Raw genomic sequence first — 27,356 nt, forward strand, 5'->3', positions numbered from 1 at the left:
ATGTCCCTGCTCCATATGCAGCTGTGGTCAAAAAAGGAAACATGATGTTACGATGCATAAAGATCACTATATTTTGAAAAAAAGATATTGCAGAATTAGAAGGCGTTCAGAGAAAGGTGACAAGGATGATCAGGGCCTGGAAAAACTCTCCTGTGACAGGTTTCAGAGTAGCAGCCGTGTGAGTCTGTATTCACAAAAATAAAAGGAGGACTTGTGGCACCTTAGAGGCTAACAAATTTATTTGAGCATAAGCTTTCGTGAGCTACAGCTCACTTCATCGGATGCATGACGTGACAAGAGATTGAAAAAATTGGGATTGTTCAGCTTCGAGAGGGACCATATGAAAGAATAAATGATCTGAAGAAGGAAGATTGGGAGCTCCTGTTCTCCCTGCCTCATAACACAAGAACTAGGAGACAGCCATTGAAACTGGAAGGGGGCAAATTCAAAACTGATCAAAGGAAATACTTTCACGCACAACACATAATTAGACTTTGGAACTGACTGATACTAGATGATGAATTTGGCAAGATTCAAAGAGAGACTGGACATTTCTATGGATAACAAGAGCAGCCAGAGTTAGAATAGCTAATACTAATACAATTTTTGTCAGGGTTATAAAAATTCTACTTCAGGTTTTAAACTGATCTCTAACTAGTAGGGATTAGGACAGGAGTTCTCAAACTTCATTGCACCGCGACCCCTTTCTGACAACAAAAATTACTACAGGACCCCAGAAGGAGGGACGGAAGCCTGAGCCCACCCAGGTCCCGCTGTCCTGGGCAGGGGGCCTGTCATAACCATAGGGGTAGCCTAAATTCCTCCTTACCTGTAAGGGCTTAAGAAGCTCAAGTAACCTGGTTGGCACCTGACCAAAGGAACCAATGGGGACAAAAGATACTTTCAAATCTGGTGGGGGGGAAAGGTTTTGTTTTGGCTTCTTTGTTTCTGTGGCCATTGGCTCTTGGGACTAAGAGGGACCGGACATCAATCCATGTTCTCCAAATCTTTTAAACAAGTCTCTCATATTTCAGACTTGTAAGTAACAGCCAGGCAAGGCGTATTAGTTTATCTTTGTTTTCTCAACTTGTGAATTTTCCCTTTGCTAGAGGGAGGTTTATCCCTGTTTTGTTGTAACTTTGAAACTAAGGCTAGAGGGGGTTCCTCTGTGCTCTTTGAATTTTCTGCTACTCTGTAGGTTAACTACCAGCCTAAGTTTACAGAATTGATTCTTTTACCTTTTTCTCTTTAAATAAAATCCTTCTTTTTAAGAACCTGACTGATTTTTCCGTTGTTCTAAGACCCAGGGGTTTGGGTCTGTAGTCCCTTTGTAACCAATTGGTGAGGATATATGCTCAAGCCTTTCCCAGGAAAGGGGGTGTAGGCTTGGGGGACTATTTTGGGGGAATAGGACTCCAAGTAGTCCTTTCCCTGATTGTTTGTTAAATCACTTGGTGGTGGCAGCAATCGCAAGGCAAGAAAGGAATCTGTGCCTTGGGGAAGTTTTAACCTAAGCTGGTAAGAATAAGCTTAGGGGGTCTTTCATGCAGGCCCCCACATCTGTACCCCAGAGTTCAGAGTGGGGAAGGAACCCTGACAAGGCCAAAGCCAAAATCCAAGGAATCATCCCTGGGCAGGGGCTCTGTAACCTGAGCCCAACTGCCCGGATCTGAAGCCAAAGCCTGAGCCTTGGAGGTGGGGCTCAAGCTTTGGCTTTGGCCCTGCGCTCCAGCCAGTCTAACGCCAGCCTGGGTGACCCCATTAAAACGGGTCATGACCCACAGTTTGAGAACCACTGGATTAGGATTAGACCTTCATGGGGGCAGATTATCTCATGACTTCCTGCTGTGGGGTTTTATGTCACCTTCCTCTTAATTGTCTGCTACTGGACACTGTCAGATAGGACATTGGACTAGATGTACCATGAATCTCGTCCAATCTGTGAATTGCCCTGTCACTATTTTAATAGATAATAAAAATAGATAATGCATTTGGAACAATCCTAGATTCATAGATTCTGAGGCCAGGCGGTATTGTGATCATCTAGTCTGGCCTCCTGTATAACACAGGCCACAGATCTTCCGTAGAATAATTCTGTTTGAACTCAGGAATATCTTTTTAAAAAATCCAATCTTTATCAACACCTCGACACTTTAAATTGGGAGTAATTCTCTTTTGTTTTCTACAGTTTCCCCCTGATGATCCACGAATTAAGGATCCAAATACTTGTATGCCATTTGTTCGTACAGCTCCAGTGTGCAATGCCAGAATATTTATGCACGAGCAGATCAATGCAATCACCTCATTCTTGGATGCCAGCATGGTGTATGGCAGTGAAGTACCTCTAGCTAAGAGTCTTAGGAATCAGACAAACCAGCTTGGTTTGATGGCGCTGAACCAGAACTTTACGGATGCAGGGTTGGGATTACTGCCCTTTGAGAACAATTCCCAAAGCCCCTGTTTATTCACAAACAAGATCATGAATATCCCCTGTTTTAAAGCAGGTAAGTCATGTGCCTGGAGCACAATTAATTTTCTGAAGTGAGCTGCAGAGAGACTTAGCAGTCCCTGAGACAAACATAATGAGACATCAGAAACTATTGTGTAAAAGTATTGTGTAAGAAAAAATGGGGGGAACCATGAAAATGACAAAACTGAAAATGGAAACGGAAATGTTTTGGTTTCCAAAAACCAAAATGACACTTTAAGCCAAACCATTTTTTCATTTTAGAATGTCATTACAAAACTAAATGAAAAATTCTAGTCAAAAGGAAATTTCCCACAGAAAACCCACCATTTTTTGGTCAAAAAATGTCAAATGGTCACTTTTCCGATGGAATTTACCATGAAAAAAAAATTGGTTTTCCAATAAGCTTTGTTGTTGGTTTTTTTTTTAAAAAAGACAAACAAAACAAATTCTATCACATGCAACCAACTGTATCACCCCTTCTCTCACATCATCAACAGCAGGGTTTGTTCCAGGGTTTGTACTTCAGCATAGAGCAGTACCAGTGACATGGAAGAGTGACCGCACTATGTGGAAGCAATAGTAAGCCATTTTCCTCTAAAACAGTGGACTGGATATGCAGGAACACTCACATTTTTCTCTTTAAATTCTTCCTCCCAGCTGATTTGGCTCATGAATATTTTCAGATTTGTGAAACTGGTGTTTTTAAAGCATATTACTGGTTTGGCATTTATTCTGTTTGTACATTACAAATGTGATCAACTCCTTATCGCTTGTACCTAAGCTACCATAAATGATCTGGAGGATGGTGTGGATTGCACTCTCAGCAAATTTGCGGACGATACTAAACTGGGAGGAGTGGTAGATACGCTGGAGGGGAGGGATAGGATACAGAAGGACCTAGACAAATTGGAGGATTGGGCCAAAAGAAATCTGATGAGGTTCAATAAGGATAAGTGCAGGGTCCTGCACTTAGGACGGAAGAATCCAATGCACCGCTACAGACTAGGGACCGAATGGCTAGGCAGCAGTTCTGCGGAAAAGGACCTAGGGGTGACAGTGGACGAGAAGCTGGATATGAGTCAGCAGTGTGCCCTTGTTGCCAAGAAGGCCAATGGCATTTTGGGATGTATACGTAGGGGCATAGCGAGCAGATCGAGGGACGTGATCGTCCCCCTCTATTCGACATTGGTGAGGCCTCATCTGGAGTACTGTGTCCAGTTTTGGGCCCCACACTACAAGAAGGATGTGGATAAATTGGAGAGAGTCCAGCGAAGGGCAACAAAAATGATTAGGGGTCTAGAACACATGACTTATGAGGAGAGGCTGAGGGAGCTGGGATTGTTTAACCTGCAGAAGAGAAGAATGAGGGGGGATTTGATAGCTGCTTTCAACTACCTGAAAGGGGATTCCAAAGAGGATGGCTCTAGACTGTTCTCAATGGTAGCAGATGACAGAACGAGGAGTAATGGCTTCAAGTTGCAGTGGGGGAGGTTTAGATTGGATATTAGGAAAAACTTTTTCACTAAGAGGGTGGTGAAACACTGGAATGCGTTGCCTAGGGAGGTGGTGGAATCTCCTTCCTTGGAAGTTTTTAAGGTCAGGCTTGACAAAGCCCTGGCTGGGATGATTTAACTGGGAATTGGTCCTGCTTCGAGCAGGGGGTTGGACTAGATGACCTTCGGGGGTCCCTTCCAACCCTGATATTCTATGATTCTATGATTCTATGATTCTATGATACCCCTAATTTTCAGTTTGGTGACTGGTTCCTTTTTATCTCTCATCTACTTTGCCAGACCACTGACTTTCTATACTAAGGGCAGGTTTATACAGAGATTTAGTGCGCACTAATCTGGGGTGTAAATCTAAAGTGCCGTACCATGCCGCACACTAACCAGCGGCGTGGACCCTGCATTTAAATACTCTGTGACCCACACAGCCAGTTAGCGTGCAGCAGACTAGAGCACTGTAGGCTGACATCCCCACTTCCTGCACGCTAACTCTCCACATAAACAAAAAGAACAGGAGGACTTGTGGCATCTTAGAGACTTACAAATTTGAGCCTAAGCTTTTGTGAGCTACAGCTCACTTCCTCGGATGCATGCAGTGGCCACAGTGCCACAAGTCCTCCTTTTCCTTTTGCAGATACAGACTAACACAGCTGCTACTCTGAAATCTCCATAGCAACAAACTCTAAGCCTCCTTGCTCAGCTCTACTCTCTTAGAGACTTCAAACAGTGTTGCTGACACCAACCAACAGACCTGTCTCAGCTGCTTGCTGAAGGGCCCATTGCCTCACTACACAACCCACACACACGCAACTGTAAGAACCTTCAGGACTAGAATCCGTGAGGTTCTGGGCTGCTGACTCTTCCACATCCCCATTAGAAGCTCACCCCAGGCTTCTGATGGGACATCCTGTGAAGCTAGTCATGGCAGGAAGCACGGCCCAAAATGCCACAGTCCACTCATGGGCTCATGTCTATAGATAAACCAGGAAGCCATCACAGGGGGTGTCTGAATCATAGAATCATAGAAGATTAGGGTTGGAAGAGACCTCAGGAGGTCATCTAGTTCAACCCCCTGCTCAAAGCAGGACTAACCCCAACTAAACCATCCCAGCCAGGGCTTTGTCAAGCTGGGCCTTAAAATCTCTTAAGGATGGAGATCCCACCACCTCCCTAAGTAACCCATTCAAGTGCTTCACAACACTCCTAGTGAATTAGTTTTTCCTAATATCCAACCTAAACCTCCCACACTGCAACTTGAGACCATTGCTCCTTGTTCTGTCATCTGCCAACACTGAGAACAGCCGAGCTCCATCCTCTTTGGAACCCCGCTTCAGGTAGCTGAAGGCTACCATCAAATCCCTCCTCATTCTTCTCTTCTGGAGACTAAATAATCCCAGTTCCCTCAGCCTCTCCTCATAAGTCATGTGCCCAAGACCCTGTCGTGGAAAAATTAACCACGCGCTGTGTTTGGATCAGAACAAACCTGACGTTCCTTTATTCAAGCATGTGCATACAGGGAGAGTCAGCCGGAGCTGCTCTGGCATAAACAGAAAATACAGGAGCTTATATTGCTGAAAACCACAATTTGTCAAACCTACGTCTTTTAACAGCATTTTCCTTATTTGGCATATACTGCAAGCTTTAACAGTAACTTTGCCTTACTTGGAGTTTAGCAAAAACAAGCTTTTCCTGTAATTGACAGGTGTTTCCTTTGCGGTTAATGGTTACATTTCTTAAGCTGTGCTGTTTGCAATTGCCTTACAATGGAATTTTCCTCACTTTCTTCTTATGCTTCATATACACAGTTAGCTTGACCAAGTTTTAGGCCTTCTTGGGAAGTTTAGGCCTGCTTGAGTCCACTGATTTTTTGCTCCACAACCCCTAATCATTTTTTTTGCCCTGCACTGGGCTTGTTCCAATTTGTCCACAACGTTTCTCTAGTGGGGGATGCAAAACTGGACACAATACTCCAGACGTGGCCTCACCAGTGCTGAATAGAGGGGAATAATCACTTCCTTTGATTTGTTGGCAATACCCCTACTAATGCTGCCCAACATGCCGTTTGCTTTCTTAGCAACAAGGGCACACTGCTGACTCATATCCAGCTTCTCGTTCACTGTAATCCCTAGGTCCTTTTCTGCAGAACTGCAGCTTAGCTAGTCTGTCCCCAGCCTGTAGCGGTGCATGGGATTCTTCCGGCCTAAGTGCAGGACTCTGCACTTGTCCTTGTTGAACCTCATCAGATTTCTTTTGGCCCAATCCTCCAATTTGTCTAGGTCACTCTGGACCCTATTCCTACCCCCCATCTTACTGTTATATGCGAACTTGCTGAGAGTGCAATCCATTCCATTATCCAGATCATTAATGAAGATGTTGAACAAAACCGGCCCCAGGACCGACCCCTGGGGCACTCCACTTGACACCAGCTGCCAACTAGACATTGAGCCGTTGATCACCACCCACTGAGCCTGACGATCTAGCCATCTTTCTATCCACCCTATAGTCCATTGATCCAATCCATACTTTTTTAACTTGCTGACAAGCGTACTGTGTGAGACCGTACCAAAAGATTTGCTAAAGTTAAGGTATATCATCCACCACTTTTCCCACCTCCACAGAGCCAGTTTTCTCATCATAGAAGGCAATCAGGTTGGTCAGGCATGACTTGCCCTTGGTGAATCCATGTTGACTGATCCTGATTACCTTCCTCTCCTCCAAGTGTTTCAAAATGGATTCCTTGAGGGCCTGCTCCATGATTTTTCTACGGACTGAGGTGAGACAGACCAGTCTATAGTTCCCTGGATTCTCCGTCTTCCCTTTTTAAAAGATGGGCACTATATTCACCTTTTTCCAGTCGTCTGGGACCTCCCCCGATCAGCATGAGTTTTCAAAGATAATGGCCAGTGGCTCTGCAATCACATCAGCCAACTCCTTCAGCACCCTTGGAAGCATTGCATCCGGCCTCATGGACTTGTGCATGTCCAGCTTTCCTAAATAGTTCTTAACCTGTTCTTTCACCTCTGAAGGCTGCTCACCTCCTCCCCATACTATGCTGCCTAGTGCAGCAGTCTGGGAGCTGCCTTTGTCTGTGAAGACCGAGGCAAAAAAAGCATTGAGTACTTCAGCTTTTCCACATCATCTGTGACTAGGTTGTCTCCCCCATTTAGTAAGGGTCCCACACTTTCCCTGACCTTCTTGTTGCTAACATAGAAACCCTTCTTGTTACCCTCACATCTCTTTCTAGCTGCAACTTCAATTGTGCTTTGGCCTTCCTGATTACACCCCTGCATGCTCGAGCAATATTTTTATACTCCATCCTAGCCCTCTGTCCAAGTTTCAACTTCTTCTAAGCTTCCTTTTTGTGTTTAAGCTCACCAGAGGTTTCTCTGTTAAGCCAACCTGGTCACCTGCATATTTGCTATTCTTTCTGCACATCGGGATGGTTTGTTCCTGTGCCCTCAATAAGGCTTCTTTAAAATACAGCCAGCTCTCCTGGACTCCTTTCCCACTCATATTAGCCTCCCCGGGGATCCTGCCCATCAGTTCCCTGAGGGAGTCAAAGTCTGCTTATCTGAAGTCTAGGGTCCATATTGTGCTGCTCTCCTTTCTTCCTTTTGTCAGTATCCTGAACTCGACTATCTCATGGTCACTACTGCGCAGGTTCCCACTCACTTCTACTTCCCCTACCAGATCTTCCCTGGTTGTGAGCAGTAGATCAATAGGAGCACAGTTCCTCCAGCACTTGCACCAGAAAGTTGTCCCCAACACTCTCCAAAAACTTCCCGGACTGTCTGTGTACTGCTGTATTGCTCTCCCGCAGATATCAGGGTGATTGAAGTCCCCCATGAGAACCAGGGACTGTGATCTGGAAACTTCTGTTAGTTGTCTGAAGAAAGCCTCGTCTACCTCATCCTCCAGGTCTGGTGGTCTATAGCAGATGCCCACCATGACATCACCCTTGTTTCTCTCGCCTCTAAACTTAACCCAAAGTCTCTCAACAGGCTTTTCTCCAGTTTCATACTGGAGCTCTGAGCAATCATACCACTCTCTTACATACAGTGCAACTCCCCCATCTTTTCTCCCCTACCTGTCCTTCCTGAATAGTTTATACCCATCCACGACAGTGCTGCAGTCATGTGAGTTACCCCATCAAGTCTCTGTTATTCCAATCACATCATAGTTCCTTGACTGTGCCAGGACTTCCAATTCTTCCTGCTTAGTTTCCCAGGCTTCTTGAGTTCGTGTACAGGCACCTAAGATAACTAGCTGATTGCCCTGCTTTCTCAAAGTGAATCAGGAGGCCTCCCCTGTTGTACCCTCTCCCTTGTGTTTCCTCCCACTATCCAACTTACCTCAGGGCTTAGGTCTCCATCCCCCGGCAAACATAGTTTAAAGCCCTCCTTACTAAGTTAGCAAGCCGACCTGCAAAGATGCTTTTCCCTCTCTTTGTTAGGTGGACCCCATCTCTTCCTAGCAATCCTTCTTCCTGGAACAACATCCCATGGTTGAAGAATCCAAAGCCCTCTCTCCGACACCATCTGCGTAACCACTCATTTACCTCCACAATTCGATGGTCCCTACCTGGGCCTTTTCCTTCAACAGGGAGGATGGATGAGAACATGACTTGCGCTTCAAACTCCTTTATCCTTCTCCGCAGAGCCACATAGTCTGCAGTGACCTGCTCAAGATCATTCTTGGCAGTATCATTGGTGCCCACATGGAGACGTAGGAAGGGGTAGTGGTCTGAGGGTTTGATCAGTCTCGGCAGACACTCTGTCACATCCTGAATTCTAGCTCCAGGCAAGCAGCACACTTCTCAAGTTTCCTGGTCTGGATGGCAGATGGATGATTCCGTCCCCCTTAGGGAGTCCCCGACCACCACCAGCCGTCTCATTCTCTTGGGAGTGATGGTCATGGAACTCCCATCCCTAGTGCATCCCATGCCTTCTGCTCAATGGGGTCTCCTTCTGATTCCTTCCTTCGGATGACTCTTCCAAACCAGTAGTCTGCCATAGCACCTGTGCAGAGAGCCTGAAAACAGTTTCTTATCTCTAAAAGAAAAGGAGTACTTGTGGCACCTTAGAGACTAACAAATTTATTTGAGCATAAGCTTTCGTGAGCTACAGCTCACTTCATCGGATGCATACCGTGGAAAGTGTAGAAGATCTTTTTATACACACAAAGCATGAAAAAATACCTCCCCCCACCCCACTCTTCTGCTGGTAATAGCTTATCTAAAGTGATCACTCTCCTTACAATGAGTATGATAATCCAGGTGGGCCATTTCCAGCACAAATCCAGGGTTTAACAAGAACGTCTGGGGGCGGGAGGGGGAGGAAAAAACAAGGGGAAATAGGTTATCTTGCATAATGACTTAGCCACTCCCAGTCTCTATTCAAGCCTAAGTTAATTGTCTCTTTCTGGAGTCTGGATTTGAAGTTTTTTTGTTGTAATATCGCAACTTTCATGTCTGTAATCGCGTGACCAGAGAGATTGAAGTGTTCTCCAACTGGTTTATGAATGTTATAATTCTTGACATCTGATTTGTGTCCATTTATTCTTTTACGTAGAGACTGTCCAGTTTGACCAATGTACATGGCAGAGGGGCATTGCTGGCACATGATGGCATATATCACATTGGTGGATGTGCAGGTGAACGAGCCTCTGATAGTGTGGCTGATGTTATTAGGCCCTGTGATGGTGTCCCCTGAATAGATATGTGGGCACAGTTGGCAACGGTCTTTGTTGCAAGGATAGGTTCCTGGGTTAGTGGTTCTGTTGTGTGGTATGTGGTTGCTGGTGAGTATTTGCTTCAGGTTGGGGGGCTGTCTGTAGGCAAGGACTGGCCTGTCTCCCAAGATTTGTGAGAGTGTTGGGTCATCCTTCAGGATAGGCTGTAGATCCTTAATAATGCGTTGGAGGGGTTTTAGTTGGGGGCTGAAGGTGATGGCTAGTGGCGTTCTGTTATTTTCTTTGTTAGGTCTATCCTGTAGTAGGTGACTTCTGGGAACTCTTCTGGCTCTATCAATCTGTTTCTTCACTTCCGCAGGTGGGTATTGTAGTTGTAAGAATGCTTGATAGAGATCTTGTAGGTGTTTGTCTCTGTCTGAGGGGTTGGAGCAAATGCGGTTGTATCACAGAGCTTGGCTGTAGACAATGGATCATGTGGTGTGAAATGAAAGCTGGAGGCATGTAGGTAGGAATAGTGATCAGTAGGTTTCCGGTATAGGGTGGTGTTTATGTGACCATCGTTTATTAGCACTGTAGAGTCCAGGAAGTGGATCTCTTGTGTGGACTGGACCAGGCTGAGGTTGATGGTGGGATGGAAATTGTTGAAATCATGGTGGAATTCCTCAAGGGCTTCTTTTCCATGGGTCCAGATGATGAAGATGTCATCAATATTGCACAAGTAGAGTAGGGTGTTAGGGGACGAGAGCTGAGGAAGCGTTGTTCTAAGTCCGCCATAAAAATGTTGGCATATTGTGGGGCCATGCGGGTACCCATAGCAGTGCTGCTGATTTGAAGGTATACATTGTCCCCAAATGTAAAATAGTAATGGGTAAGGACAAAGTCACAAAGTTCAGCCACCAAGTTAGCCGTGACATTATCGGGGATAGTGTTCTTGACGGCTTGTAGTCCATCTTTGTGTGGAATGTTGGTGTAGAGGGCTTCTACATCCATAGTGGCCAGGATGGTGTTATCAGGAAGATCACCGATGGATTGTAGTTTCCTCAGGAAGCCAGTGGTGTCTCGAACGTAGCTGGGAGTGCTGGTAGCGTAGGGCCTGAGGAGGGAGTCTACATAGCCAGACAATTCTGCTGCCAGGGTGCCAATGCCTGAGATGATGGGGCAGCCAGGATTTCCAGGTTTATGGATCTTGGGTAGTAGATAGAATATCCCAGGTCGGGGTTCCAGGGGTGTGTCTGTGCGTGATTACAGACATGAAAGTTGCAATATTACAACAAAAAAACTTCAAATCCAGACTCCAGAGAGACTGCTGAATTGGAATTCATTTGCAAATTGGATACAATTAACTTAGGCTTGAATAGAGACTGGGAGTGGCTAAGTCATTATGCAAGGTAACCTATTTCCCCTTGTTTTTTCCTCCCCCTCCCGCCCCCAGACGTTCTTGTTAAACCCTGGATTTGTGCTGGAAATGCCCCACCTTGATTATCATACACATTGTAAGGAGAGTGATCACTTTAGATAAGCTATTACCAGCAGGAGAGTGGGGTGGGGGGAGGTATTTTTTCATGCTTTGTGTGTATAAAAAGATCTTCTACACTTTCCACGGTATGCATCCGATGAAGTGAGCTGTAGCTCACGAAAGCTTATGCTCAAATAAATTTGTTAGTCTCTAAGGTGCCACAAGTACTCCTTTTCTTTTTGCAAATACAGACTAACAGGGTTTTACTCTGAAACCTTTCTTATCTCTATCTGCATTGGGGGTACATGGGTTCTCCTCTTTCTTCTTCTGTAGGTCATATGCTGCCAATTTTCTTCCCCGTTCTGCACTGCCCTCTCTGATTCTTCTGCATGCTGTGTCTGCAGTATCAAACGCTGACTTCTATCCAGAAAGTCTTCATTTTCTCTGATACAATGCAGGGTTGATACTTGGGTCCCTAGTCCTTTAACCTTCTCTTCCAATATGGAGACCAGCTTGCACTTTGTACAGATGAAATTGCTTCTATCCTCTGGGAGAAAGACTAACATGGCACATCCTGTGCAGGTCACAACAGCTGATCTCTCACTATCCATATTGTCTTCCTTCTAAGAGTCTCTTTAGATGTGGTAATTACCGCTCACATAAGCCTGAAAGGCAAAAACTCTGTGGGAGCTCCCCCTAGGCAAACTCCCAGGCAAAACTCCTGCAGACTGTCTGCTTGTGTCTGTGCCAACTTTGCTTTGCTTTGAACCCCAGACCCCTGCTTCTGACCTCGATTAATCTCCGACTCCACGGCTTGTCTCCTGTCTGTAGCTGGTGCCTGACCCTGGTATCCTAAGCCGGCTTGACCCTGACTCTGCTACTTGTCTCCTGCCTGCAACTTGGTAACTGAGTGGTCCACATAGGTTACCCGCAGCACAGCTGTAACAGTGAACAACCCATCAGTCAAACAACAGATTGACCAAACGCACCTCTCACCTAGCCCCATGACTGCATACCTCCAATCACCTACTCCGCAGCTCTTTCCTTGGAAATCCGCTATTTGGCTGCCTGTGTTCATGGCTCTGAACCTTTGATCAGCAATGAACTCTCTATGAATGGTCTCTCAGTACTAAAACATCCTCTGAATTTCTAAATATTGTAGATGACAATTTCCTAGCTCAAAAAGTGTTACATCCAACATGGGGGAATTCTACATTCGAGTTTGTCTTTGATCAGTGACTACCTCTGAGAAGCTAGGTGTAAGTGACTTGCCTAGACTCACATGGGAACTCTGGCAGAGGCAGGAATGAAATCCAATTCTCTCAGCTAGCATTTAACTGCTTAAATCATGAGATCATCCTTTAACTTTCTAAAACCCTCTGGCTCATACACTACATATCTTCTCACTTCTGTAACAAAGGAGGCAGGGGTCCTACAGACAATAGACTCCTTCATTATGCAACTGTGACCCATTCCTTGAGTGTTGTCAATACTCTTCACTGAATGAGACAGGGGACTGCCGGAATTAAATGAGAACATGTAATTAAAAACTATTATCATGTTCACACACACAATGCGGGTGGGGGAGAAGGGCTGAATTAAGGTTGCATGGTGTTTTTTGTTTTGTTTTTCAGAAAAGCAAAGTAAAAAAAATAGAAAGTCCAACAGGTGGAATCATCTTGCTCCCACCCCACATGGGTTATATGCAAGATCTGAAGATTTCGATCCACAACAAAGCTCTCTACCATTTAAGCTAATTGAGTAACCAGTAGCACTAGTAGATTGGTATCCTTTATGGGGACCAGCCATTACAGGAGAAGAGCCATTTTGTTAATAGAATTCATAGCTGTTTGCTGACAGCAGAGGAGGGCTGAGATGCAGGAATCCTGGGTTCAATTACAGGTTCTGGAGAGCAGTGTGATCTAGTGGTTATAGACCCTTCTGCCCCTGCCCCCCTCTGCTCCTATTCCCTCACCTCCCAGATCCTGTCCCTCTCCCACTCTGCTTCTGTTCCAACCTCCAGCTCTCATTCCTGTTCCCCTCAGCTCCTATCACCCCAGCATACCCCTGCCCCCTCCCCCCGCTCTTCCACCTTTGCATGAGAGTGATATTGCCCCTCCCTCATGCGTTCTAGGTCCTAGTGGGGTGGTATTGAGAGTACAAGAGAAACAGTCTCTTTGCTCCCAGTTCTGGCACACAGCAGCACAGAACCCCCCGGCAGCCGAGAGAATTGATTGCAGGAAAAATCCTGCTTGGCACCAGCTGCCCTGGGCAGGAGCATGCTACGTCGCTCTGTGGGAATGTGCATATGCAGTTCATTCACCATGTGAAGGGATGGACCACGCTCAGTGCAGACACAATCTTTGAAGATTTTTTTCTGCCTGCCTCTAACAAATCTCCTCTGAGCCTGTGCAAACTGAGATTTTTCAGAGGTTTGTAGCTTGGCCAAATTTGTGTGGTTTTTATGGGAATGGCAAAATTACACCCCTTACACTAGGGCCAGCCCTCTACCAAATTTCCAGTCCCTGCTCCACAGCATGGAGGTGCTGGAGATCCTCAACAAAACAGTGGTAAGAACATTTTAACATGGTCAAAATAACATTAATTCCATAGTCCCATTCTCAGAAACAGCTCAACTAATTTTGCTGAAAATTTCAGGAAAACAATCAGCCTGGGGAAGACACCTGGCATGGGAAATTTCAGCCTGAATGGTTAAAGTTTGGCAAAATTATAAGGAACTGAAAACAGGGTATTACCATGGAAATCTTGGGCAATCTTAACTTTAGACAGCACTACCAGCTGTGGCCACAGTGACTTGCTAGCAGCCCACCTTACAATGCAGGAGTCTAATATGGCAAATTAAAAACAGTTCCTCAGCTGAATAAAATATAAAATTATGCTGTATTTTTATATTTTAGGTGATGCACGAGCAACTGAAAATCTGGGACTTACAGCTATACACACTCTCTTTGTGCGGGAGCACAATCGCTTGGCTACCAAGTTGAAGAAATTAAATCCACAGTGGGATGGAGAGAAGCTCTACCAGGAGGCTCGAAAAATCCTAGGTGCCATGACCCAGGTACTAGCTGCAATATCGTTTTTGCTGCCGTTCACTTGTTGATTAAACATTTCTTGCTCAAATTTAGACGTGATTTTTTCCCCTCCAGAATTGCCTGTGCAGGTTCCTACACACCACGCTCGCTCAGTCCTGTAGCCACTGGGGCTATGTGTGCAGCAGCCTGCAGATCTAAATGTTTTAGGCCCCCTATGTGCTGCAAGTCCCCTCTGCCTTATCAGTCATTCACAGCTCAGTTTCAGAGTGGCAGCCATGTTAGTCTGTATCAGCAAAAACAATGAGGAGTGCTTTAGTCTCTAAGGTGCCACAAGTACTCCTCGGTTTTTTTAGCTCCGTTTTAGTGGCTTACTGTTAGTGTTGTACAAATGGAAATAATTACTGTGTCAGATATTCCAACCGCATGCGGTATCTTTGGGGACCAATGCAATCAATCTAGGAATAGTTTCAGTATGATTGTGTTCTACCCCATGGAGGTGGTTATCACAGCTCCTCCAGGAATTAAAAACAGTGGGGGATGATTAATGTGAGTTGCTAAGACCACCCCTTGAGGCAGTTTGCATTTCTTGGTTCAAACTGGGTTTTCTAGAGGCATTTGCCCAGTCACCCAATTTTGTGAGATCCCTTTGTAACTCTTCACATTCTGCTTTGGAGTTGACTATCGTGAGTAATTTTGTATTGCCTACAAACTTTGCCACCTGTTTACCCCTTTTTCCAGATCGTTTATGAATATGTTGAACACCACGGTCCCAGACCTCTGGGAGACACCACTATTGACCTCTCTCCATTCTGAAAACTGATCATTTATTCCTATCCTTTGTTTCCTATCTTTTTACCAATTATTGATCCATGAGAGGACCTTCCCTCTTATCCCATGACTGCTTACTTTGCCTAAGAGCCTTTGGTGCAGGACCTTGTCAAAGGTTTTCTGAAACTCCAAGTACACTATATCCACTGGATCCCGCTTCTCCACATGCTTGTTGACCCCCTCAAAGAATTCTATTAAATTGGTGAGGCATGATTGCCCTTTACAAAAGCAGTGTTGACTTTTCCGCAACAAATCGTATTAATCTCTGTATCTGATAATTCTGCTCCTTACTATAGTTCAACCAGGTCGGCTAATGCTGAAGTTAGGCGTATTGGCCTGTAATTGGCAGGATCATCTTTGGAGCCCTTTAAGAAAATTGTCATCACATTAGCTATCCTCCAGTCATCTGGTACAGAAGCTGATTTAACTGATAGTTTACATGCCACATTTAGTAGTTCTGCAATTTCACATTTGAGTTCCTTCAGAACTTTTGGGTGAATACCATTTGGTCCTAGTGACTTATTACTGTTTAATTTATCAATTTGTTCCAAACCCACCTCTATTAACACCTCAAAGAGGCACAATTCCTTAGATTTGTCACCTAAAAAGAATGGCTCAGGTGTGTGGGAATCTCCCTCACATCCTCTGCAGTGAAGATCGATGCAAAAATTCATTTACACAATGATCTAGTCTTCTGTGAGTGCTCCTTTAGCACCTTGATCATTCAGTGGCCCCACTGATTGTTTGGCAGGCTTCCTGCTTTTAACAAACTTTAAAAAAATTCTGTTAGTTTTTGAATCTTTTGCTAGTTGTCTGCTAATTCTCTTTTGGCCTGGCTGTTTATACTTTTACACTTGATTTGCCAAAATTTATACATTATTTTATGCTTTTATAATTTATACATTTATACAAAATTTATACATTATGCTCCTTTTTACATTATTTTCCTCAGTAGGATTTGACTTCCAATTTTTAAAGGATACTTTTTTTGTCTGCCTCTTTTACTGTGTTGTTTAGCCATGGTGGCATTTTTTGGTCCTCTTCTTATTATTTTTTCTTAATTTGAGCCTCTGTTATGGTGTTTTTAAAAAGTTTCCATGAAGCTTCCAGGCATTTCACTCTTGTGATTGTTCCTTTTAACTTCCGTTTAACTAGCTTGCTTGTTTTTGTGTTGTTCCCCAGTCTGAATTAAATGCTGCTGTGGTAGACTTCTTTTGTATTTTCTCCCCTGCAAGGATATTAAAATTAATTACATTATAGTCACTATTACCAAGTGATTCAGCTATATTCACCTCTTGAACCAGATCCTGTGCTCCACTTAGGACTAAATCAAGAATTGCCTCTCCTCTTGTGGGTTCCAGGACTAGCTGCTCCAAGAAGCAGTCACTGATGGTATCTAAAAACTTTATCACTGCATCCTGTTCTGGGGTGACATGTACCCAGTCAATATGGGGATAGTTGAAATCCCCCATTATGGAGTTTTCTATTTTTATAATGACAGGTTTCAGAGTAGCAGCCGTGTTAGTCTGTGTCAGCAAAAAGAACAGGAATACTTGTGGCACCTTAGAGACTAACCAATTTATTTGAGCATAAGCTTTTGTGGGCTACAGCCCACTTCATCGGATGCACAGAATGGAACATATAGTAAGAAACATGTACTATATGTTCCATTCTATACATCCGATGAAGTGGACTGTAGCCCATGAAATCTTATGCTCAAATAAATTTGTTAGTCTCTAAGGTGCCACAAGTACTCCTGTTCTATTTTTATAGCCTCTCTAATCTCCCTGAGCATTTCACAGCCACCATCACCATTCTGGTCAGGTGGTCGGTAATAAATTTCTACTCTTATTCTTCAAACATGGAATTTCTGTCCATAGAGACTCTATGGTGCAGTTTGATTAATTTAAGATTTTTACCATATTTGACTCTATGCTTTCTTTCATATGAATTGTCACTCTCCCACCAGCATGACTTACTCTGTCATTCCTCTATATATTTATCCCCAGTTATTACCTTATCCTGTTGATTATCATCATTCCACAAGTTTCTGTAATGCCTGTTATATCAATATCCTCATTTAACACCAGGCACTCAAGTTCATCCATCTTAGTATTTAGACTTCTAGCATTTGAAAACCAACCCTTTTAAAATTTCTTAATATTTTGCTTTCAGAGTAACAGCCGTGTTAGTCTGTATTCGCAAAAAGAAAAGGAGTACTTGTGGCACCTTAGAGACTAACAAATTTATTTGAGCATAAGCTTTCGTTAGCTGTAGCTCACGAAAGCTTATGCTCAAATAAATTGGTTAGTCTCTAAGGTGCCACAAGTACTCCTTTTCTTTTTGTTAATATTTTGGATGAATAATTGAAGAGACTCTTTCATTTCACTGTTTCTCTTCAGCTCCTGCCTGTACTTTAGCAATTTCTATCCTCTCCTCTCTACTAAGATATAGAGAATCCCTGTTAATAGATCCTCCCCACAGGGATGGCTCTCTCTGAACTGTGTGAGTTTAAAAACTCTTTTATGAACTTTTTAATTTTATTTTTAATCCTGTTCTGATTTGGTTTAGGTGGAATCCATGCTTCCTGTATAGGCTCCTCCATTCTCAAAAGTTTCCCTAGTTCCTAATAAACCTAAATCCCTCCTCCCTATGCCATTGTCTAAGCCACACATTGAGAGCCTTCAGTTCTGCCTGTCTAGCTAGCCCAATCATGGTGCTGGAAGCATTTTAGAGAATGCTACCATGGAGGTCCTGGACTTTAATCTCTTATGAAGGCATCCTCTTGGGGAGCTTTACAGGATAAGGAGATCCAGCTGGGGAGGAAAGTTCATATCTCAGCCATGCTGTCAGTGAGTGAAGTTCAGCCCTGTGCAGAGGCCAACACAAGGCACAGTCACTGTCCAAGCCCCTCAGGTAGCTGGGCCTTTCTAATCACCCTTCTGAATATCAGCGCACTGGCTTTTCTCTGGTCCTCTGGACCATCAACATCAGTGGCTCAGAGAGCTCCCCGGCCAATTCTTTTAATTCTCTTGGGGGAAAGTTTTCCAGTCCTGCAGATTTAAAACTTTTAACTTCAGCAGTTGCTGTTTAGCATGCTCCCTACTTATTATTGGAATAGAAAGCATTTAATGATCACTGTAAGTTATGAATACATCCTCCTGCTCCTTTCAAAACACAGAACAGAAATATTTATTGAAGACTTCTGCCTCTTCTGCATCATTACGCACAATTTTGCCATCCATACCTAGTAACAGAACAAAGCCGTTGCTTGAATTGCTTTTGTGTCTCATATATTTAAAATTTCCTTCTTGTTGTCTTTTACCTTCCTGGCTGTTTCACTGATGTCTTGCATTTTGACACAGAATTTTTGACCAATCCTATTGATAACGTTAGAAAGTGATCGTTTTTTTCCTTTAGAAAGAGTGTATATGAGCTTCTAACTCAGTCTGTACTCCCTTCCAGGTAGTAACATACAGAGACTACTTGCCACTTCTGCTTGGAGATGAGAGTGAGAAGGAAATACCATGCTACGGGGGCTATGATGAGTCTGTGGATCCCACCGTGGCAAATGTATTCTCCTTGGCTTTTCGGTTTGGTCATGGTTCAGTACAGCCTTTTGTGACCCGTTTAGATGATCATTTCCAACCTTTGGGTCCACACTTCCGGGTCCCTCTTCACCTCACATTCAGTGCTTCCTGGAGGATTGTAATGGAAGGTAAGCATGCTTTGCCAGGCCCTGCCTGCAGTCCTGCTTTGTCAGCAAGGCAGAGATTCAACAATGTACTGAAGCAGATGAGTTCACTGGAACTTAAGCACATGCTTCAAGTTAACCACATGCTTAAGTACATTCCTGAATCAGAACCTAAAGCTCGTTACAACTGATCATTTGTTTCTGTGCATCAGGACATGTTTTCAGTTTATAAATCATTTCCTTAATTCCAGCAAATAAACAGTTTTCATCAAAGGTAACTATCTGGCCATAGGGATATTTATTACAGACCTTTTATAGACTTGGGTCTGCAAAACCTTCTTCTTCGATAAGAGGTTTTCCAGAATGACATTTACAATCGCCCTCCCCACACCTTCCACAGCTAGAGCTTCTCATATCCAGGCGGAAGGGAGATGAGCCAAAGACTCTGTGAAGTCCAGCAGGATCTCACGATGCTAATCTAATTAACCTGGAAGGTACTAAGTCAGTATGGTGATGGGCATGAGTGGCGGGTATCGGAGGCCAAAGGAGGCTGAGCCTCCGTAAACAGCCTGGCATGGCAATGCTCATCTTCACCCTGAGGCCCCCTCCTGCTTCCTCCTCTTTCCCCAAGGCCCAGGCTGGGGCTGGGGCATGGGGCTGGGGCCTGTTGGCCCACGGCCCAGGACCTGGAGCAGCTGGGGCCAGTGCTTGGGCTGCTAGGTGCTGTGGCTGCCCACCCGACGCTCTAGGACTGGAGGTGCAGAGGCCATGCCACCCACACAGCGCTCTGGGGCACTGGGGGCCGCACAGCCTGCGTGACACTCTGGGGCGCTGGGGGCCACAACGGGGGCCACCTGGCTAAGGCTCAGGGGCACTAGGGTCCACGCCAGGGGCCGACTGCCCAGCGCCCTGGGGCTGGGGGCACTGAGGCCGCCCACCCAGTGCTCCCGGACTGGGGGCACTCAGGCGGCCCAGGGCTGGGGGGCTGCCGGTGGGGGTTCAAGGCTCCAGCGGGGAGGGTGTGGGGAAGGGCAGGGCCGGGGGTTAGCCTCCCCAAATGGGTGGTTCACGCATCACGCCTGGTGATGGGCAATGGTAGAAAACTCTAAAATGAATAAACAATGGACAGCAGCTGAGCCATGAGCTTCAATCTAAACATGGCACCACAAATAGCCAGTGCAAGTCTGAGCTGCATATGCAGATGGAACAGCTCATGGAAGAAGAAGGTAACAGTCTCTGTTCGACGGTGACTGCACTTGGAATGCTGCGTTCAGCTCTGGGCACCAGAATTAAAACAAATTGAAGGCATTAAAAAAGAGCAACAAAATTACTCTAGTATGCAGCGTTGTTACAGCCATTTCGGTCCCAGGATATTAGCAAGACAAGGTGGGTGAGGTAATATCTTTTATTGGACCAACTTCTGCTGGGGAGAGAGACCAGGTTTTGTGCTACACTACCTGAGGAAGAGCTCTGTGCAGCTCAAAAGCTGGTCTCTCTCACCAACAGATGTTCGTCCAATAAAAGATATTACCTCACCCAGCTTGTCACTCTAGGAAAGATTTTTAAAGCTGCCAGTAACTTTCACTGTGTTGAGTAAATGTAACCTTGCAATACCACTTAAACTATGAAATTATATGCAAAAACTGGCAGTGGGCATCTGCAAAAGAACTTGCTGATAATTGTATCCTTAAAGACCTGGAACGTGAGCAGAGGCTAAGTTGTGTCTTACTCCTGCTGCAGGGCTAGTTTAATCTTCTGCTTTGAATGTTCTGCCTCTCATCAATGTAGATATAATTCCCAGTTACAATGCAATGATGATACTAAACTGGGAGGAGTGGTAGATACGCTGGAGGGCAGGGATAGGATACAGAGGGACCGAGACAAATTGGAGGATTGGGCCAAAAGAAATCTGATGAGGTTCAATAAGGGTAAGTGCAGGGTCCTGCACTTAGGATGGAAGAACCCAATGCACAGCTACAGACTAGGGACCAAATGGCTAGGGAGCAGTTCTGCGGAAAAGGACCTAGGGGTGACAGTGGACGAGAAGCTGGATATGAATCAGCAGTGTGCCCTTGTTGCCAAGAAGGCCAATGGCATTTTGGGATGTATAAGTAGGGGCATAGCGAGCAGATTGAGGGACGTGATCGTCCCCCTCTATTCGACACTGGTGAGGCCTCATCTAGAGTACTGTGTCCAGTTTTGGGCCCCACACTACAAGAAGGATGTGGATAAATTGGAAAGAGTCCAGCGAAGGGCAACAAAAATGATTAGGGGTCTGGAACACATGACTTATGAGGAGAGGCTGAGGGAACTGGGATTGTTTAGTCTGCAGAAGAGAAGAATGAGGGGGGATTTGATAGCTGCTTTCAACTACCTGAGAGGTGGTTCCAGAGAGGATGGTTCTAGACTATTCTCAGTGGTGGAAGAGGACAGGACAAGGAGTAATGGTCTCAAGTTGCAGTTGGGGAGGTTTAGGTTGGATATTAGGAAAAACTTTTTCACTAGGAGAGTGGTGAAACACTGGAATGCGTTGCCTAGGGAGGTGGTGGAATCTCCTTCCTTAGAAGTTTTTAAGGTCAGGCTTGACAAAGCCCTGGCTGGGATGATTTAATTGGGGATGGGTCCTGCTTTTGAGCAGGGGGTTGGACTAGATGACCTCCTGAGGTCCCTTCCAACCCTGATATTCTATGATTCTATGCAACATAACTTTTAATAGCTGTTCTATTAATTCTAATAAGCCACCATTTTTAAATGATGCTTTTGCTGATAGTCCGCTTAGTTTATAAAACTTATACAATGTACTGTTTTCATATTAAATATGCCTTTAATCAAGGCCTCAAAATCACTTTCCAAACAAGAAGTAAGTCTCATGACCTTCAGAGGTGGGAATTATCTCCATTTTACAGCTCCAGAGACTGAGATGCAGAGGCCTAGGACCAGATTTTCAAAGGTCTTTAGATATCTAAAGATGCAGCTAGCAGCTAGTGGAATTTCCCAAAGCACCTACGTGCCTAATATCTATCGAGAAGATCCCATTGGGCTTCTAACTGTGTCTTTAGATGGCACCTAGCTACCTTTACGATGTAGCAGGCAGGATTAACATCTGGCTGGGACTATGGTCAAGGCCCTTCATTTTCAGTTTTTATTGTGTTTAAAATTATCTAGGGATTTATCAGTGTTTTTATTACAAAAATTAAAAAAGAGGTGAAAATCAGTGCAAAAAATTAATTTCCCAGTTTTCTGAGTAAATACCAGGGTTAATGTTGGATGAGAGGACAGAAAAAAAAGCAACAAGCAGAGAAAAGTAAGAGGATTGAAAGTAAAAGCAATTTAAAAGTTACTTCATGAACTGTACATTAACATATGTACTTGCCTATGTGTATCTTCCACTACATTGTGTTACTTTAACAGACAGCCTTGCATTTACACTTAGACTGATTTACTAACATAGACATATGTACCTAATGTAATGTATTGGATTTTCTTAACATAATCAGAGTTTTCCGGTCCATGAGTTGTGACAATCAGTAAAAACCAGATAATAGCTTTTGTAAAATCCAGGAATTTTTCAGTAAAAATCAGTACAAATGGAAAACAAATGGCCTTATCTAGATTACGAACAAATATCTCAAACAGGAGAATTTTTCCCCCCAAGATTTTGAGTTTATCAATAGCATTCTGCTATATTTTAAAAATACACAATTCTATAGCTCCTTTCACTCACATTTAGTGGTGAACTTTCATTTTATATGTATTTCAAGCTAATTGGATATATATACAATGGGACAGAGTGCAGCCGCTTTAGAACTGACTGCCCTACCTCTCAACTTACTGTGACTCATTCAGCAGAATCTTAAACCAAATTAGCCAAAGTATGACATGGGTGAACTCACTACTTGTGAATAAGTAAATAGTCATTGGAGCAAAGGCTTGACCATGGCTCTTTCACATGGTAGATACAGGCCCTAGCCACCTGGCTATCGAGTCAACATCTCTCGCTCTCTGTCTCTGGCCCAATGAATTGCTTAATACCAAATGGAACAGCTTCGACAGGAGTGACTGGGACACCCCCACCCTCAGATTAACCAATAGCCTGGCAGCTAGGGCTCTTACCTGGGATGTAGGAGAGCTGAGTTCAAGGCCTTGTGCCAAATCAAACAGAGGGGGATTTGGAAACAGCTCTTCCCCTGCTAACTGGGGAGCATGAACTTCAGCCAGTCTAATTCCCACTCTCTTTATTGCTGACTGTCTTCTGCACAGGACCCAAATGGGACCAAGCCTGGTAGGGGAACACCTAGTTTATAAATCCTGCTGGGATTTAGGTGTGCGCTAGGGTGCTGAGCAGCTCAGTGGCATCAGGATTTGGAGGCTTTATGCATGCCCACTGGTGGACATGTAGGCAGCTATGGAATTTAGGTGTCTACAGAGTTAGGCAGCAGTGGAGCAGGGGTTTTAAGGATCTTATGGCGTGGAAATTAGGGGCCTAAGTCCCTTAGTGGGTCTAGCCTGAGGCACCGCTATGAACTCAGCGTTATAAGAACTGTATAGCTTTTCAGAAATCAAACAACAGCTAATGACCAACAGCCCTGTGCTCAAAATATCCTGAATATCAAAATCGCATTACTAGCAGCCCACATCACCCACAAGCAAATGGAGAGGCGGAGAGAGCTTTAGACAGACAGCCAAGAAAATCCATTCCTTGCCCTTCTGAGTTACACATCAACACCAGTCATGGCTACTGGATATAGTCCAGCCCAAAACCTGATGGGAAAACAGCTCAGAACTACTGTTCCAGCTTTGGAAAAGAACCTATTTCCAAAGTGGCCAGATATGAAGAGAATAGACAAATCAGATAAAACTGCTAAAAGAGCTTATGTACACTTTTAGGATAGACATCACTCAAAGAGCTGCCAGGTCTAGAACCTGAGGGCCAAGTTCATATCTAATTGGGAACAGTATAATACAGCTTAGCACTGCATTACATCACTGACAGAAGGATTGTTCAGTGTGTTTCAGGAGCTGTTATTGAGAGTAATGGCGTAAAACTAAGCAAAGGAAAATTTAGGCTGATTTCTAGGAAAATGTTCCTGAGAGTAAGGAATTCAATGCTGGCCAACTCTTCCAAGGGAAGCCAGGGAATTACGAAACCATTGGGGAGGACATTTTAAAACTAGACAGAACAAAAGGAACTGTAAAACAAAGCCCTTCTTTATGAGGAGGGCCTGGCATGTATCGCCTACATGTAGAGCTTGGGAGTAGCAGCCATATTAGTCTGTATCTGCAAAAAGAAAAGGAGGACTTGTGGCACCTTAGAGACTAACCAATTTATTTGAGCATAAGCTTTCGTGAGCTACAGCTCACTTCATCGGATGCATTCACTGGAAAATACAGTGGGGAGCTTTATATACACAGAGAACATGAAACAATGGGTGTTACCATACAGACTGTAATGAGAGTGATCAGGAAAGGTAAGCTATTACCAGCATGGAGCGGGGGTGGTGGGAACCTTTTGTAGTGATAATCAAGGTGGGCCATTTCCAGCAGTTGACAAGAACAGTGGGGGCGGGGGGGAATAAACAAGGGGAAATAGTTTTACTTTGTGTAATGACCCATCCACTCCCAGTCTTTATTCAAGCCTAAATTAATTCCAATTCAGCAGTCTCTCGTTGGAGTCTGTTTTTGAAGTTTTTTTGTTGAAGAATTGCCACTTTTAGGTCTGTAATCGAGTGACCAAAGAGATTGAAGTGTTCTCTGACTGGTTTTTGAATGTTATAATTCTTGACGTCTGATTTGTGTCCATTTATTCTTTTATGTAGAGACTGTCCAGTTTGGCCAATGTACATGGCAGTGGGGCATTGTTGGCACATGATGGCATATATCACGTTGGTAGATGTGCAGGTGAACAAGCCTCTGATAATGTGGCTGATGTGATTAGGCCCTATGATGGTGTCCCCTGAATAGATATGTGGACGTCACACATTCTTGTCAACTGCTGGAAATGGCCCACCTTGATTATCACTATGAAAGGTTCCCTCCCCCCGCACCCCGGCTCTCCTGCTGGTAATAGCTCACCTTCCCTGATCACTCTGGTTACAGTGTGTATGGTAACACCCATTGTTTCATGTTCTCTGTGTATGTAAATCTCCCCATTGTATTTTCCACTGCATGCATCCGATGAAGTGAGCTGTAGCTCACGAAAGCTTACGCTCAAATAAATTTGTTAGTCTCTAAGGTGCCACAAGTCCTCCTTTTCTTTATGTAGAGCTTGGTGAAAGTTTTTATTTGAAACATTTTTTTTCAATGAATGGGGGCTTTTTTGTCAAAATAAAAATTTCCACAGAAATTCCCCACTTATAACAACATTTTTTGAATTGTTGTTGTTGAAAACCTGAATACCAAAACATTTCAGCTGAAAATCAGGTATTTTTCACTTTTTTGCCACTGTTGGTCCCAAAATTTTGATTTTCAGGTATTTGATGAAAACCTGAAAACTATTTGTGGTGAAGAAGGGGAACCACCCACCAGCACGGAAGGGGTTAAAAAGAGCCTTTGGGCCCAACTAACCTCTCCCCATTATGCCTGCAGCCAATGCCAGGCCTATAGGGGAGAGAAAAGGAGGGCACCCGGCTCACTTCAGGGCTAACTGGTGTACAGACAGGAGCTAGCTCCCCAGCCAAGGGGAGACTGCAAAGGAACCCCCAAAATCAGAGAAAACTGATTGAGTGGATCCCCAAGATATTGTGGGGCTTGCCCTCACCAGTTCGTGGCTGCCCTGCCTGAAGGAGCCGGGGATCGCAGCGAGGTGCTGCCCCAGACCCAAGAGGGAACACTACAGGGAGCATGCTGCCTGGAAGATTGGACTAGAGGGGCCATGCCCCAAGCTGAACCCACTGGTAGGAAGTAACTCAGGGCAGTGGATTGGACTACCTGTTGGGAGGGACACCAACCCCCTATTTGGGGGTTGATATACACAGGGCTCTGGGCTGGGAGATGGTGGAGAGGGAGGGCCTGGGTCCTCCTATCCACCCCCAGCCTTAAAGGTGGAGCTCAGTAGGGGGCTGAGAACCAGGAGATCTAACCACTAGGCAACCCAGCCGCCCAAGCCTCTGTTATACTTTTGAAGATAAATTTCAATGAAATTTTTCCCAGGAACAAAACACACATTGCCCAGCCAGCTCTACCTGCGAGGCCTTTTCCAGCTCCTGTTTTATTGCTGTGAGGTAGAAACACAAAGATCCACTTTTCCTGAAGGAGAAGCCTTCCCAGTTCTTCCTATGCAGTTTGTTTACTAAAACTGCTTGGCTTCCTTTGAGCAGCTCATGTTGTTGTCAGCCAACAGGCCTCTGCATCTGCAGACATTCTTAAAAACTACTCTGGTTCCTTAGGGGGAACATGGTGCTAGGAAGAACCTTCCCAACCATCAGAGCAGGAAGGATCTCAGGTGACCCCTGAAGAGCAAAGTGAGAACCTTCTGTTGCACAAAATGTAGCCTACAAGGTGGAATGTATTACAGACTGTTCTGTTTCTTTCTGGACTTGACCTTCATTGCAGGTGGCATTGACCCGCTTCTCCGTGGTCTGCTGGTTGACCATGCAAAACTAATGAAACAGAATCAAATGGTGGTTGAGGAGCTCCAGGAGCGGCTTTTTGAACAGGTAGAAATAATTGGACTGGATCTAGCAGCCTTAAACCTGCAACGGGGAAGAGATCATGGTCTTCCAGGTAAGTAAGCATAAGACTGCATCCCATAGGTAGTAATAATGTTCTTTCTGCATTGTTTGCAGTTGCTTCCACAATGTGCTAGGCTTTTCCAGACAACCCAGGAAGGACAGAGGAGAAGGCGGAGTAGAGGAGAAGGGGGGTAATACAACATTAAAAAAGAAAGATAACGAGGGAGGGGCAGAACTGTGCAGAGACTCGGAGAAGGTGGACAGAGGCTTAAATCTAATGTCAGAACTGATAAGAGGCAGGGGAGGGATGTGATCATGGATGGAGAGGGAAGGTGCCTCTATTGCTGGATTCTGGATGGGCCAGAGGGAAAGGGAGTGTCCGGGTGGCCAGAGGGAGGCTGGTGCAGCAGTCAGGACCTGGACAAGAGATCTGGTGTGGAATGGAAAGAAAAGAAGGAATCTTGGAGATGCTGAGGAGGAAGCAGCAGGGTTTGGAAATGACCTGGATGGGCAGCAAGGGAGAGGGCAGAGTCAGAAATAGCCCCTGCGATGCAGGCCCGAGTGATGGGGCTGGGGGCTATCGATGGTGATGCAGAAGAGGGAAGGTTTGGGAGGGAAGGGAAGGTGTTTGGGTTTGGCCGTGTCCCGGGTAAGATGATGCAGGACACCCAAAGAAAGATGTCAGAGAGCCAGGCTGAGAGGTGGGATTGGACGGCAGGAGACAGGCGAGGCATGGAGAGAGCTGTGTGAGCCATCAGTGTGCAGATGAGAGCTGAGTCCTGTGAGGCTGTCCAGGGAGCGAAGGGAGATGAAGCAAGGGCAGAGCCCTGGGAACACCCCGAGAGGGACAGGGGGCAGCCCCACCAAGAGGGCTCGTGGTAAAAGGGGTAGGAGAGGTCAGAGTCTCAGCACCCAACATGGAGAAGATGTCCAGGAGAGTTTCTGCTGTAACTGCCCCAAACTCTGACAAAGATTTGTGGGTCATG

The 27,356-nt window shown here is 44.9% G+C and overlaps 1 protein-coding gene across 1 annotated transcript in view; it reads left to right on the forward strand.

The window, feature by feature from the left end:
- LOC144276690 (myeloperoxidase-like) overlaps nucleotides 1-27,356 on the forward strand; it is a 64,292-nt gene that overhangs the window by 32,299 nt on the left and 4,637 nt on the right. Inside the window, exons 8-11 of the mRNA XM_077836950.1 lie at nucleotides 2,189-2,504; nucleotides 14,044-14,204; nucleotides 18,472-18,724; nucleotides 26,252-26,422. Coding sequence (XP_077693076.1) covers nucleotides 2,189-2,504; nucleotides 14,044-14,204; nucleotides 18,472-18,724; nucleotides 26,252-26,422 — 901 coding nt within the window. The remainder of the gene's footprint in view (nucleotides 1-2,188; nucleotides 2,505-14,043; nucleotides 14,205-18,471; nucleotides 18,725-26,251; nucleotides 26,423-27,356) is intronic.

Source organism: Eretmochelys imbricata, chromosome 17 (genome assembly GCF_965152235.1).
Source record: "Eretmochelys imbricata isolate rEreImb1 chromosome 17, rEreImb1.hap1, whole genome shotgun sequence".
Lineage (NCBI taxonomy): Eukaryota > Metazoa > Chordata > Testudines > Cheloniidae > Eretmochelys > Eretmochelys imbricata.